At 48.8% G+C, this 13,887-nt stretch overlaps 1 protein-coding gene across 1 annotated transcript in view; it reads right to left on the bottom strand.

Annotated features, from left to right (window-relative positions):
• The window catches only part of CKAP4 (cytoskeleton associated protein 4), a 16,673-nt gene extending 3,191 nt beyond the window's left edge, over window positions 1-13,482 (bottom strand). The window contains exons 1-2 of the mRNA XM_039877885.1: window positions 12,850-13,482; window positions 5,632-6,400 (exon numbers count right to left, since the gene is read on the bottom strand). Coding sequence (XP_039733819.1) covers window positions 5,632-6,400; window positions 12,850-13,296 — 1,216 coding nt within the window. The 5' untranslated portion in view covers window positions 13,297-13,482. The remainder of the gene's footprint in view (window positions 1-5,631; window positions 6,401-12,849) is intronic.
• Window positions 13,483-13,887: the final 405 nt, after the last annotated feature.

Genomic DNA, 13,887 nt, shown 5'->3' with positions numbered 1-13,887 from the left:
TTTTATATATGATGGGGCAAGGTTTAGGAAATGTGTCCAGCCTTCTATGACTATACTAAGAACGGCTGTACATTTTAATAGGGTGGATTGGATGGTATATGAATTATATGGCAATAAAGCTGTTGCCTTATTTGGTGTGATTCCATTTATTTGCAATTCAAAAATGGGCAAAAGTGGCCTGTGGTGACAACGGCAGTCAGGAGAGTCGTGACCTTGGGGGGCTATTGACTGCAGGGTGCAGGAAGCCTCTGGAAGGCTGAAAATGTTGCATATATCTTGATCTGGTGGTTAGTACATGGTATAACGTGTGTAGAAATTTATTCAGCTGTATACTTCAGACATGTATGCCTTTAAAACACACAAGATATATTTCAATAAAAAGTAAATCTCAAAAGTGCTCGGTGTTTTTAAGTGAAGAAGAGAAACCAGTCCTAGAGAACTTCAGAGCACAGGTTTTTAACTGAGACAATCGGACTCTAAATCTTGCTGTACCACTTCCTACTTGTGACTAGTGAGTACTTGGAATAAGTTATTTAAATTTTCTGCCTCAGTTTCTCTATCTGTAAAATAAAGATAATAATAATAATAGTACCTTCACTCCTATAGTTATGTGGATCCTAGCAAAACCCTTGGAACGGTGGTTGGCACACAGTAACTGCTCAATAAATGTTGTTTCTATTGTTATCGATGTGGGCCAAGCACAGTGAGATCTCTGTGGATAAAGAGATAAAAGACACAGCCCTATCACCCACAGAGTGCACCCTCCCGTGGGAAGACAGACAAGCAAGCAGCCGTAACACAGAGGGAGGAGCGTTGTCATACCAAGAAGCCTGGAGGATGGAAACTAGGAAGAGCGCCCCAATTCAGCCTATGGTTCAGGTACGGGAAGGCAGAGAACTCTGAGTAGGAGGAAGACGAGTGTGCAAAGGCACTGTGACCAAGTAAGAGGTACACGTGGAATGGTTCAGTTGGTCAGTGCAGCTACGAGCAGAATCCATAGAAGATGAGGCTGGATGGCAGGGAGACAAAGCAGCCAGAAAGTTCCTTCTCAACCACACCATGGATCCGGGATTTTCTCTTGAAGCCGAAGGGGAGACACTTAAGGGCTTAATAGAGAAGGGACACAGGCAGATCTCTTTTGAGAAAGATCATGCTGGTCACCTGTGTGGAATTCCCTGAATGGGAGCCGGGGAGGCTAGAGACAGGGAGGCCATTTAGGGGCTGGTCCTCTCCCTCAAGACATATACTGCAATTTGTACATTTAGCTCTGTTTCTTTCAATATTTACTGCTGGTCTCCTCCCAAATGGACCAGGAGCATCGTGAAGGCGGGAACCATACCTGCCTTGTTCTTAGTCATCTCTCAGATGTCAGGCAGAATGTTGTTCTCTGAATATTATGAAATGACTACTGGGTGCACGAACCATGTTTCTGTACTCAGTTAACAGGCAGGGGATACAGAAAGGGGGCTGCTGCTGGAACTCAAGCACCATCTAGTGGAGCGGAGAGAAGGCTAGAAGTGCGATGGGGTAGCTGCGTCAGGGCTTCAACCCGGATGAGTGTGCAGAGGCAGGAAAAGAGAGAGGCAGGGAACAGGGAGTGACTCCTGAGCTTATGGCTCAAGGATGAGGGGAGCAAGGGTTCCCCTTAGTCTGTGGAAAATGATGACTTCAGTTTGGAACCCTGTGAGATGTCCGATGGGGTGTGTGTGTGTGTGTGTCCAGATGTTACTGGAAAAACAGATCGGAAGCTCAGAGGCATGCTTCAAGGAAGACATAGGGTTATTTCAAAATATTTAACTACAGGCAAAGCATGGGTGCCCACCCATTAGAACTGATGTTGGTCACGAGGCTGGAGCTGGGTGCTGGAGGTCTTTGTTGTGCCGGGATGTTAACCTATTAGTTGCTGGACTGTGAGGCGGTCTAGAGGTCCCCAGGGAAGCACTCAGGGGGCTCAAGGCTACAACTGTTGACCAAGCGGCACATCAAGTATTTCAATCTTTTAACCTCTGGCTGCACACGAGCAAGCCCTGGAGCTCATACTACATGCCAGATGCTGTGCTAAACTAAACCCTCTCCACCCATGATCTCATTCAACCCTTACAACCACTCTGTGAGGCATCATCATATCAACACCACCACCAGCACCACCAGCACCATCATCATCACCCTCACGTCATTCCATTCTAATCCATTCTAAGTTAACACAGGAAGTGGTAGAGCAGCCTTCTCACCAGCGTGCTGAGAGTTTCGCCTGGGAAATTTCACTGCGGAGTCTGATCATGGTGCTAAACCATCTGCAATTGAATCAACACCTTCAATAACTTGTGCATATTCCCCATTCAAAGGGCATGGCAACCTCATTTCCTGAAGTTTCCCATTACTCGTAGAAGCATTCCAAGGGACTTCCTGTAGACCTTTGCAAACCTGTTCTAACCACCCCCACCCAACTCTGGCAGAACTGGCCACTCCCTCCTCTGTGCCCCATTATACCTGGCTGTAGGACAAGTATCCTGTCACGTACATCTTGAGTTCACTGATGCTTAGCAAAACACCTGACTATGGGCTCAACAAATGTTCGTTGAATGAATGAGTATACACACGAACAAGATTGAATTGTGATTGTTATTTGGGGTAAGATCTAGCTCCAACTGCCCCAGCATCAGGAATGCGAGTTTATAATGCATTCCTTTGATTTTCACCGCTTAAAATTTATATTTGATTGTGTCTCTGGCCCTTGTAGGTGTTTTCTATTCTAGTATTGAGAATCTATTAAACCGCTCCACAGTCTGAGATTACAGACCGCAGAAATGATGGCAAGAGAAAGAGCAAGAATATGCCTGACACAACCAACCAACCTGATAAGAAACCAAGAGAATTTAACTTTCTTCATGCATGGGGGTTTATGCTGCTTAACACCCTCCCCAAATGAGGGCAAAACTAGTTTTTAAAACATATATATCAACTCTTAGACTTTAGAATAAAAATACAAATGATTTCTAACACTTACTAAAGGGCTCATCCTGATTTTGGAAAAACATCATGCTCAGAGTTATGCAGCCTTGAAGACGATGCCTCAGGGACCTAGAATGATTGACAGAGGAAGTTCAGAGATGAGGGGCCCTCTGGCCAGAAAGGAGAGCATGAAACTACATATGCATTCAGATCCTGGCCCCTCTCCACTCCTTGGGTAGGAGAGAAAGAGCCTGTAGCCTCAGGCTCTGAAACAGGGGATGGCAAGGGCTGCAGAGGTCAGTGTGGCCCTGTGATGGTCCTGGTGGAAGGGGAAGGATGCTGTCCCAGTTACAGAGAGGGACTGGGTTCAAATCTCAGCCCTGCCACTTCCTAGCTAATGATCTTGTATGATGCTTCTCAGCCTGCTGCCTTTCTGTAAAATGGAAAATGAGAATACCTACCTCCCAGGAATGTCAGGAGAAATAAACAGAGGCCTATGAAGTACTTAGCAAGGTGCTCATTAGATGCCACTTTATAGGTGGAGGGTAACCTGGGAAGTAAAGGAAACATGCCCAAGTTTGCACTGGAACAGTCACTAAGACGGTCTGAGACAGTGATTCTCAAACCTGGCTGCACATTAGCAGCAGCTAGGGTGCCAGCCCTCCTTATACCCAGTGGATCCAAATCCATGCAGGTGGGCCCAAGCACTTAGTTAAAGCTCCCCCGAAGATTCTAATAGGGTACTCAAGGTTGAGACCCTCCGCTGGAGCTAACAAGAGTTGAAGTCAAGCAATGACCTATATATAAACAAACCTACTAACAGTCAATCAAAAGTATGTCCCCAGGACCAAGAATGAGGCCATCTTGGTTTTAGAACTGGAAAATAGTCTGCAAATTGAAAATTTACCTATCTTGCTAATCCTGAATACTTCACATTAATAAAACATATCATAATTACTAAATTCTCAGGAAGTAAACACTCTGGAAAAGTCGTAACAAAGCTCAAGTGTTTATTAAGAATTAAAAATACTGTAAATAAGCCATACAGTTCATTTCACAGTAAACTAAACAATCTTTTTTAATCTTTTCATTTTTTTGTTTTCTTTTTTGAAGGGCAAGACAGCCATTAAAGAACAGTACAGCTCAAAGGGAAACAGCAAACAACTACAGAAAATGCACACATCCCTCACAGATGGGGGTCGGCTCTGACAGCAGACCTCTTCATGGACGTCACGGTTAAATAGAAAGACTCGGCCTCCATTCCCCAGGGAGACAGCCGCCTTTGTGGACAGCCCCCATAATACACTTCCTGAAAGAATCCAAGGACACCCCTTTCAGGGATTCTAAACCTACGCATTATTTAGGGACCCTACCAAGAGGTGACACACATCGGTCACAGGGGACTCTGTGGGGTGTTGTGCCTTCACACTCAGAACCCTCTGGATTCTTTGCATAGTTAGTTATCTTTGAGATCACTGGGATGACTCAGGAAAGAAAAAGACACCCACACCAGGGAGGCGACTGTCAGGCAGCTGCTGCTTTTCAACTAAAAAAACAAGGGGCTTGTCCCTGTCCTTATTCAGAGCTGACATTTTTGAGTTTTAACCAGTTTAAAGTGGAAGACAACGAGTGACATCTCATGAAAACTGCAGCCAGAAGTACAAAAAATAATAATAAAATTAATTGTTCTCAAAGACAATTAGAAAGAAAAATGCCTCCTCCCCCCTCCCCCTGGTTTTTTGACTTGAAATCCGCCAGCCAGCCGGGCTTTTTTGAGGTTAATCTGCTTCTGTTAATCCTCGGTTGCAGCCATTATGGTTCTTCTCTGACACTAGAGACATCCTGCTAAAAGGCACCTCTGATTCACAGGGGCTTGGCCTTCAGGAAACCGACCGAAAGGAGAAGCAGAAAACTTGAGAAACCAGTGGTGTGTGGTAATAATCGTAAATAAATTAACCGGGCATGAAAATACAAAATACCTTGGTGTTCCAAGTGGCGTCCACTGCTCTTTACGAGGAATGAGGACGTGGGGGACGGGGGACCGCGAGGGAGAAAACAACACATTTTTTTTTTGGTCATGAGAAACTGAACTTTCAATCCGCACCCTGCACACACAATTCATTTAGACTTTTTCATGGATTTTCTCAACTTTCACAAACAACCTATCCAGGTCATTTCTCAGGTCATCAAGCAAACCCTTGGCCGACTCCAGGTTGTTCTCGTTGGTTTCTATTTTCACTGAGTAGGCCACCAAGCTGTCCACGGCAGTCCTGAGCATTTTCAAGTCCGACTCCACTTGGCTGACGGAGGATTTGAGGTGGTCTAGAGAAGAGAGTCTGTCCAGGACGTCCTGAGGAGGCAGGCGGGCCGCCTGGGCTGGGTCCTGGCCCAGCAGCGTGTGCACCTGCTCCTGAACCTTCTGGAGCGCGTCCACGGTGCCGGGGAGCTCGCCCACGCTCCTCTTCAGCTCCTCCACGTCGCCGTAGAGCGCGAGCTGCGCCTCCCCCAGGCTCCGCACGGTGCTGGCCAGGCCGCCCTGGTCCTCCGCCGCGGCGGCCAGGCCCTCCAGGCGCTCCCGCACGGCGGCCAGGCGCTGCTCGCACTCGTCGCCCTTCGCCAGCAGGGCCTCCAGGCTCTCGCTGTGCCGCGCAGAGGCCGCCTGCGCGGCCTGGACGCCACCTTCCACAGCTTGCAGCCGGGAGTCCAAGCCCTGACTCTTCCTCTGCAGCTCGTCCAGGGCGTCGGCGTTTCTGAGGAGCCCGTCTTCGTCCGGCCTGAGGGGCTGGGCCTTCAGCTGGCGCAGCTCCGCCTCGAGCCTGCGCAGCTCCTCGGGCAGGCGGGCCGCGGCCTCCTCCGCGCCGAGCACCTTCTCCGTGAGCGCCCGCAGCGTGAGGCGCTCCGACTCCGCCGCTTCCTTGAACTTCTGCTGCTCCTGTTTGAGGCTCACCAGCTCTTTGACCTCGGTGTAGACGTCGGACTCCATGGTCTGCAGAGTGCTTCTCAGGGCCGCTATGTCCTTTTCTTTGGACTTCACAGAGGTTTGTATTTCCTTCACAACTTCCTTCAGGGCTTTCAAATCCTGCTTGTACACCTCGGAGCCTTCCAGAGAGGCGACCTTCGCCTTCACGTCATTTATCTCCTTCTGACTCCTCTTCTGGACCTCAGTGAAGATGGCAATGTTGTCGTTGATGGACTTGGTGAGCTCCGTCAGCCTTTCCTCCACCGTGTTCTCCAGGGACGTGAAGTCCCGCTCCCGGGCGTCCTTCACCACATGGATGCCATCCGAGAGGTCTTTGAGAATCTCGTTCTGGAGTTTTTGCAGAACTTCACTGATCCGGTTGATCTCGGTTTCCCCTTGTTTCACAACTTTCTCTGTGAGATCTTGTTTATGTTGGGAGCTTCTCAAGATGGACTCAAAAGTCCCAAATGTGGCTTGCAGAGACTGTACCTGCAACCAAAATCCGTATGTTATTGCTGAGGAGAGCTGATGAGTTATATACACGTACATGACACTTTTTTTTTTTTTTTTTTTTTTGGTCTGCCAGCCTCCAGATCCCTCCTCTTCTAGAATGGCACCACAGTTTTCCCTGGGAGAATCATCCTTCCACGATCCATGTGGTCTGGGAGACTAACCTGAGGGCCCCTCCAAATGCTCCAGGGATGGTTTGTAACCCAAGCCTGACCAATCAGCACCTTCCATCCACCTTGCCCTCCAACCTGGAGCCAGAGTGCTTAGCCCAGAGATGGGCATGTGACCTAAGGCAGGCCAAAAAGTCAATTCCAGAACTTCTGTTACAACTACTGGGGAAGGAAACCTCTCTTTCTTCTGGGATTGCTAGCTACAGGGTAAGGGAAGTGCGGAGCTGCTCAGACCAGTGAGTGAACACCAGTCTAAGAATCAAGCCAGAACAGAGGGAAGCAGAACTGAGACATAGCACGATCAAAATCTGAAGACACAATATGATCCCCGGATACAGCTATACCTAAAGGGATCTGCTTTTCAACTTTCTGGTTTGAGCCAATGCGTTCTCTCTCCCTCCCTTCCTCCCTCTCTCTTTAAGCCACTTTGAGCTGAGTTTCTAGCTTTTGCAATTGAAAGAGTCTCACAAGTTTTCATAGGTAAAAAGCTGAGGCACATGAGAGACACTGGACCGAGAGGCAAGAAACAAGGATTCGTTCAGATGGCCCTCAACGAGTCACTGTCCTCACCTGCAAAAAGGGACCATATGATCCCTTAGAGTCTCTGGCTTTGTGAATACATTATGATCTTGTTGGCCATTACACATTCATTCTAAATAAATTCTACCCAAAACAAGGTCTGTCCTGGGAACTACCCCAGGGATCTGGGTTAATGTACTGAGAGGCTAACAGTATAATGACTAATGACCTAGGCTTCATCCTGGTGTCTCTTAGAACACTTTCTTGCAGAAAGAAAAGAAAGAAATGATTAATTTGAATCTATGAAGTCTCTCTCATTACCAATTCGCAGAAAACAAACGAGAGAAGCAGCACGAGAAGGCGATCAGCCAGATCCACTATGTGGAAAATTCTACAGGACAAATAACCAGGATCTTCAACAATTAAATGGCATTTTAAAGGAAAGACAGGAACTATTACAGATTAGAGGAAATTAAGGTGATTTATCAATCAAATGTAATGTGTGGACTTAAATGGATCCTGATTCAAATAAACCAACTGTAAAAGAGACGTATTTTTGAGAGAATCAGGAAAATCTGATTATGGTCTGGGTATTAGAAGATAATCAAGAATTATTGTTAACTTAGTTGATATACTGTGTTTTGTGAAAAGCAGCAAGGAGAGGAAAGAAAAGAACTCTTACCTAAATTAATCTTAAAATATTTTGGGTGAACTAATGTGTCAGTCAAGATGAATTTTAAAATTAGTTCTTAGTTCACTATCCACTGGGTCTGCCAGGCAACACGGGCCCTTCAGAGGGCCTAAAACTGAACTGATAACATTTCCTGAAGCCCTGCACCCACTTGTGCCTGCTGAATCTTCCAACTAAGGACAAGCCAGCCTCTCTGCCTATGCTATGGCCATTCAGAAGTCCTGGGCCATTTTCCAATACTGAGAGTGTCTGGAGAACATGAGACACCAGGTTGGCACCCAACGGGGTAGTGGAGGAGAGTGCTTCAGAGTCAAACTGCTCTGACTCCAGACCCAAAAAACAGGATGGGTGGTGATGGGTTGAAACAAGAATAGAAAAAGTTGATAATTATTGAAATTGGGATTCCCTATATTGATCTCTTTTGTTTATACTTCAACATTTCCATGATAAAAAGTTAAAAAATAATATAGTGTGGGCTCTAAAACGAAACTGCCTATGTTCATGTCCTAGCTTGAACATTTCCTAGCTGTGTGATTGTGGGCAAGATACTTAACCTAACTGTGCCTTGGTTTCCTTAGGTGCAGGATGGGAACAAAAATAGTACCTGACTCTCAGAATTGTCTTTTGAGGATTAAGTGAGCTAATATATGTAAAGTGCTGAAACTGTGCCTAACACATAGTGAATGATCAATAAATTCTAACTATCATCTTCATCATTGTTTAATCGTTCTTCTTAAGTAGCTCAGAAGTCTGGAGATTCCTAGACCATCCTTGGCCCAGTGCCAAAGGAAAAACACTACAAGACATGTGGACTCTGGTTCCAGCCCCGTCAATAACCAGCTCTGTGAGCACAAATAATTCACACTCATTTTCCAAGTCCCAAGCTCCTTGTCTATTAACAAACAGGTTTCTAAAGTCCCTTCTGGCTTCCGCCAGTCTGATTTTAAGACAAATTAGACTAAGTTTCTCAGGTACTCCATAATATTAGACAATTTCCCTGCCCAACCAAATATAACCTGAGTCATAAAGGACACTGGAGAGAATTCACCTCTGAAACTAGGTTATGTAATCACACTGCTTGCCTATTCTAAGCATAGCACTCAGAACAGGAGTGTGACCAGGTGAACACAGTACCTGCAACATGGCAGGCGTTCATCAGTGCTTTTCTGAGTGAATCAAAGAATAAAAGAATTAACAGAGCAAAGCCTGAGGAAGACCAAGCTGGTCCATTTCCCCTCTGATCCCTGTCACCCCTCACTGAAGCTGACTCTTAACATATGGCTAGGAAGGAGACTAGACCAGAAATTACGGATGAAGGCAAACCAACCAACCTCCAACAGCAAAGAACAGAAAAGACAGGAACTATTACAGATTAGAGGAAATTAAGGTGATTTATCAATCAAATGTAATGTGTGAACTTAAATGGATCCTGATTCAAATGAACCAACTGTAAAACAGGAGAGAACACAAAAACTGTCCCTACACTGATGCTGTTGTGAGTTGTTCATCTTTATGTGCAAAGACCTTTCTTACGATTAATATACAATGGATGCTTCTGTTCCCCCAATAAATGTGGGATGCCCACTATGTTGTGGGTGTTAGGCAAGATACCAGAGATAGAATAACAACTAGGACAGAATCTCTGCCTTCGAGGAGCTTACAGCCTTGCGGGGGGGCGGGGGAGGGTAGTGGTGACAACATTCAGCAGGGTACTTACTGTATACGAGTAATTATGCAAAGTACTTGAGACATCATCTCATTACATCCTCATAATAATCTCACGAGTTGGTGGCTCCCATTGACCACCATTTTACAGATGAGCAGACTGAGAAGTGTTGGAGTTGAGCATCAAAATCCCAGAATATGTGATTTCAGAACCCGAGCTCTTAACCTCTGTGTGAAATTCTCAGGCAGAGGCATATTCAAAGTGCACGGAGTGACTGGAGGAGATGCTGCCTAAACCCAAAGCCCTGACTCCTGGTCCAGAGTAAAGATGGGAAAACAAAGAAATATGACCAGAGAACCCACTCTTCTACAAATAGCAACTAGCCTCATTAAACTGTCCCCACTAGGCCTAAGCTTACTCCTACAATCTCTTTAGGCCACCATGGATCTGCCAGGGCAACTGGGCCCTTCAGCTCTGCCACTTAGGATCTGTATGTGACCATGAACAAGTAACACAACTGCTCCAGGATCAGCTGGCCCATCTGTGAAATGGTACTAATAAATGGTACCTGCCTCCGAGGGTGGCTGTGAAGCACTTAATAGAATGCCTGGCATTAATATGTGAACGCTAAGTATGAATAACACTATAAGCATGATACTAATTATGAATAATAATAGTGAATACTAATTATGAATAATAATGCTGTTAATATATGTCTCTGCTAAGAACCAAACCCTGCCCCCTGACCAAGCCTCACATCGAGTGAGAAAGGGGTTCAAACTTAGGTTGTCAAGAGGACCCATCACTACTCACTCCTCGATACAAAATAACTTATTTACTGTCTATCCAGAGGTACAGACATTAGTGGCCACACAGTGTGGCAAATCCTAATACTGTTTTGGACATGTTGTGAGTTCCAAGTCAATGGAATAAGCATTAATTGAACACCTACTACATACCAGACAAGGCATGGGAAAGATAACAAAATGAACAGATGAGCGGTTGGAAATGTTCTAGGAGTTAACTGCGGTTTAAATCCTAGCTCTGGCACCTACTAATTGTGTAACTGTGCAAAGTTAGAGGAACCAGACCCCACACAGTCAAAAATCCACTGAACTTCTGACTCCCCAAAAATTTAACTACTAAGAGCCTACTGTTGACTGGAAGCCTTACTGACAACACGGTCAATTACCACGTGTTTTCTATGTTATATGTATTACATACTTGTATTTACACAGTAAAGTAAGCTAGAAAAAAGAAATTGTTATTAAGAAAATCATAAGGTAAATACATTTACAGTACTGTATGTATTTACTGAAATAAAACCTACATATAAGTGGACTCACACTCAAACCCGTGTTGTTCAAGGGTCAACTGCACTTAGCTCTTGGGGTTGCTGTAAAAGAGATGAATGCACAATAAATATGAGGCATTGAATAATAGCTTGATTACACTAGTAAATTAAAAGGTCACTAATGAAATAGTGCTCATTATTTCAATAGTTTACAGCTAGGTGGATTCTCAAAAATCTAAACGGGGCCCTCCCCTCTGTGTAGAGAAAACTGAGCCCCAAAGAGGAACGTACTCTGTGCATAACTGTGATGGAGGAGTGGGGGGCCAGAAAGGAGGAAATAAGAGGGACAGGGAGGAAGCAAAGAGAATAAAGCCCAATTTCTTCAACCTGGATTCAGGACCGCCCCCATTTGGGCCTCAATCTCAATGGCCCCTCTCACAACTTCCAGAATGCTACTCTATCACAGGCTGGGTAGCCACTTGCCGTCCCTTAAACATGCTCAAGATGGTCCCCTGCCTGTGTGTTCTTCATTCCTTCTCTCAACAGTTATCCATCTCAACTAGATCTCAACTGGCTCTACCCCGGCCACCAGGATACAAACCTAGGCCAACACCACACCCCCTCTTCTGGACAGTTCCCCAGTATCCCCCGACGAAACCTACTTCTGTGCAGCTTCACAAATACAATTTGTGTCTTTTCCACCTTCATACCCTCCACAAGGCCTACGCAGAGCCGTATGACTATCAGACTTCGATAAATATTATGATTGATCAGTAAGTGGGTGGATGATTGGGAGGAAAATGGGAACCTAGTGATTACACTCCAGCAGTATGTCTATTTTTTTAAGGATGATTTAACATTCAAGATAGGCAAAGCAGCACTGCCTACTTAATTCTCTTACAAAAGTCACCTCCCATGGCCTGCCACACTGAGCAGGCTGACTCATTCCAGTTGCTCCACCAGTCTTAAGAGGAAATTCCTAGTCCCACACACTCCAGAGAAACTTGGCAGTACGGGCAGCATGCTGGGAAAGGAGGCAGCAGTTCCGGGCTCCTAAGTGGTGGCGGGATTTTTTGTTTCAATCAGGCAACGAACTTTCATTGAGCAATGACATTAGTGGAGGACGAAGGAGGAGGAATAAGATTTGAGGGAGCTCCACTTGGTGTGGAAAAAAAAAACGCAGAAAGGTGGAAGCTAAGCAACTGTGTTGAAACTTGGGTTCGTCCACACCTGAAATAGGACCCTGTGGACCACAAACTGGCCAGTGGCCTAGACATTCTCATACAGTCCGCCACTCGCCAGTTGGGGTCTTTATCAATTCACTTAATCTAACTCTCGATTTTCTGGACTGGAAGATGGAGTCAAAATTGCCAGTCCCACCTCCCTCCCAGGGTTGCTATGAGAATTAAATAATAAGTAAACTCTCTAAACAGCACATAAATGTGCCTAGTGGTCTTATTCGCCAATATGACCTAGTATTGGGGGGCCTGTCCTCTAAAGCTGAAGAGTGCAGATTCAAAGGCCCGCAGGGGTACACTGGTCCAAGAGATAAGGGGGCCTAGGGATATGTAATATTTCATTTGAATTTCGCAAATGAATAAGACTACTAGTTTTTCCTTCCCCGGCCGCGGGTCTATTAAAAACTGGCTCAGATGTCTCCCACTGGGACAGCCGAGGTGCGTGCGGCCTTGCCAGAGGCTTCCAGGGATGCGCTGGATTTCCTTCCAACCTCCTTTCACACAACTCTGTCCATTCAGCGGTTCCTAATCCAAGAAGAATGGGCTCCCCAGAGCCTGCCGGCTTCCTTACAGGTCACCGCTAATGTCCTGTGACAGGCCCTTGGCCCACCCTCGCGGCGGTCCATCCATCCCTCGGGGCCGATTCCTCCGCGGCCATTAACAAAGAGGGTCCGGGGACCGCCTCCCAACTAGGGGGCCGGGTGGGGGCGTCCGGGGAACTGGCCGTGGAGGGTCTGGGCTAGACGAGGGGCCCGACCCGGAGGGCACGAAGGGGCACGAGGCGGCCGGGCTGGGGGTGCGGGAGCCGCCGCCGGGTGGATGCGGGGTGAGGGGGGCCAGGGGTACCCACCTTCTGCTCCACGCCCTGCAAACCCTGACCCAGCTCCTCCCGCTGCCGAGAGAAGTCCTGGTGGCTGCGCCGGACCTGCTGGACCTCCTCCAGGACGTGGTGGACACACCAGCCCGAGAAGGCGGCCGCCGCCACCAGGGCGAGGTAGAAGAGAAAGTTGAGCGCCCGGCCGAGCCTGCGCGAGCAGGACGCCGAGGACGAGGCGGCGGCGGCGGCGGCGGCGGACTTGCCGCCGCGGTGGCCGCCCTTGCCGTGCGCCTGGTTCTGCGGGTGCTGTGGCGGGTGCTGCTGCGGGTGCGGCGCGGGCGGCGGCGGCTGCTGCTGCTGCGGCGCGGGCGGCGGCTTCTTCGCCACGTCATCCGCGCCGCCCGACGGGTGGGCGCCCTTCTCCGAGGGGCTCGCGGCGCCGTGGCCGCCCTTGGAGCCCCTTTGTTTGGCCGAGGGCATGGCGGGCGCGGCGGCGGCTGAGGCCGCGGGCTGCGAGGCGAGCGAGCGGGGCGCGCGGCCGGGAAACTTCCTCGGGTCCCCCCGGGGCTGGGCGAGCGGCACGCGGGCGCTGCTGGCGTCGGAGCGGCCGAGAGAGAGAGCGGGTGGGCGGGCGGCGAGGAAGGAGGCCGGGCGAGGGAGGAAGGAGGAGGGGGCCTCCGCCGCCGCCGCCGCCGCCGCTCCCGCCGCCGCGGCGCCGACCCCGCCTCCCGGGAAGGGAGGCCGGGCGAGCCGAGCCGGGAGAGCCTGCCACGCACGCGGGGGCGCGGGCAGCCCCTCCCCCTGCCGCCACGACCCCAAGGAGGGGGGGCCGACGGGCGGGGGTGGCCCTGCGGGGTGTCGGGGGCGGGTGGGGGGCCAGGCGGGACCCACGCGGGCCGGGTGGGGGGAGGGTGGGGGGACCACCGCCAGGCCGGTCGGGGGGGGGTGAGGCAAGTAAGGTAAGAACGGGGACCACGGGGACCACGGGGGCCCGGGCGGGCGGCAGAAGTGGCGGAGGTAGAGAGGGCGGCTGGGCGGGTCCACAGAGGCGGGGTCCTGCGGCCGAGGTGG

The sequence above is a fragment of the Pteropus medius genome, unplaced genomic scaffold (genome assembly GCF_902729225.1).
Source record: "Pteropus medius unplaced genomic scaffold, Ma_sr-lr_union100, whole genome shotgun sequence".
NCBI classification, from domain to species: domain Eukaryota; kingdom Metazoa; phylum Chordata; class Mammalia; order Chiroptera; family Pteropodidae; genus Pteropus; species Pteropus medius.
Note: the sequence above shows the minus strand (reverse complement) of the source record. Positions and strands in the feature narration are given on the sequence as shown.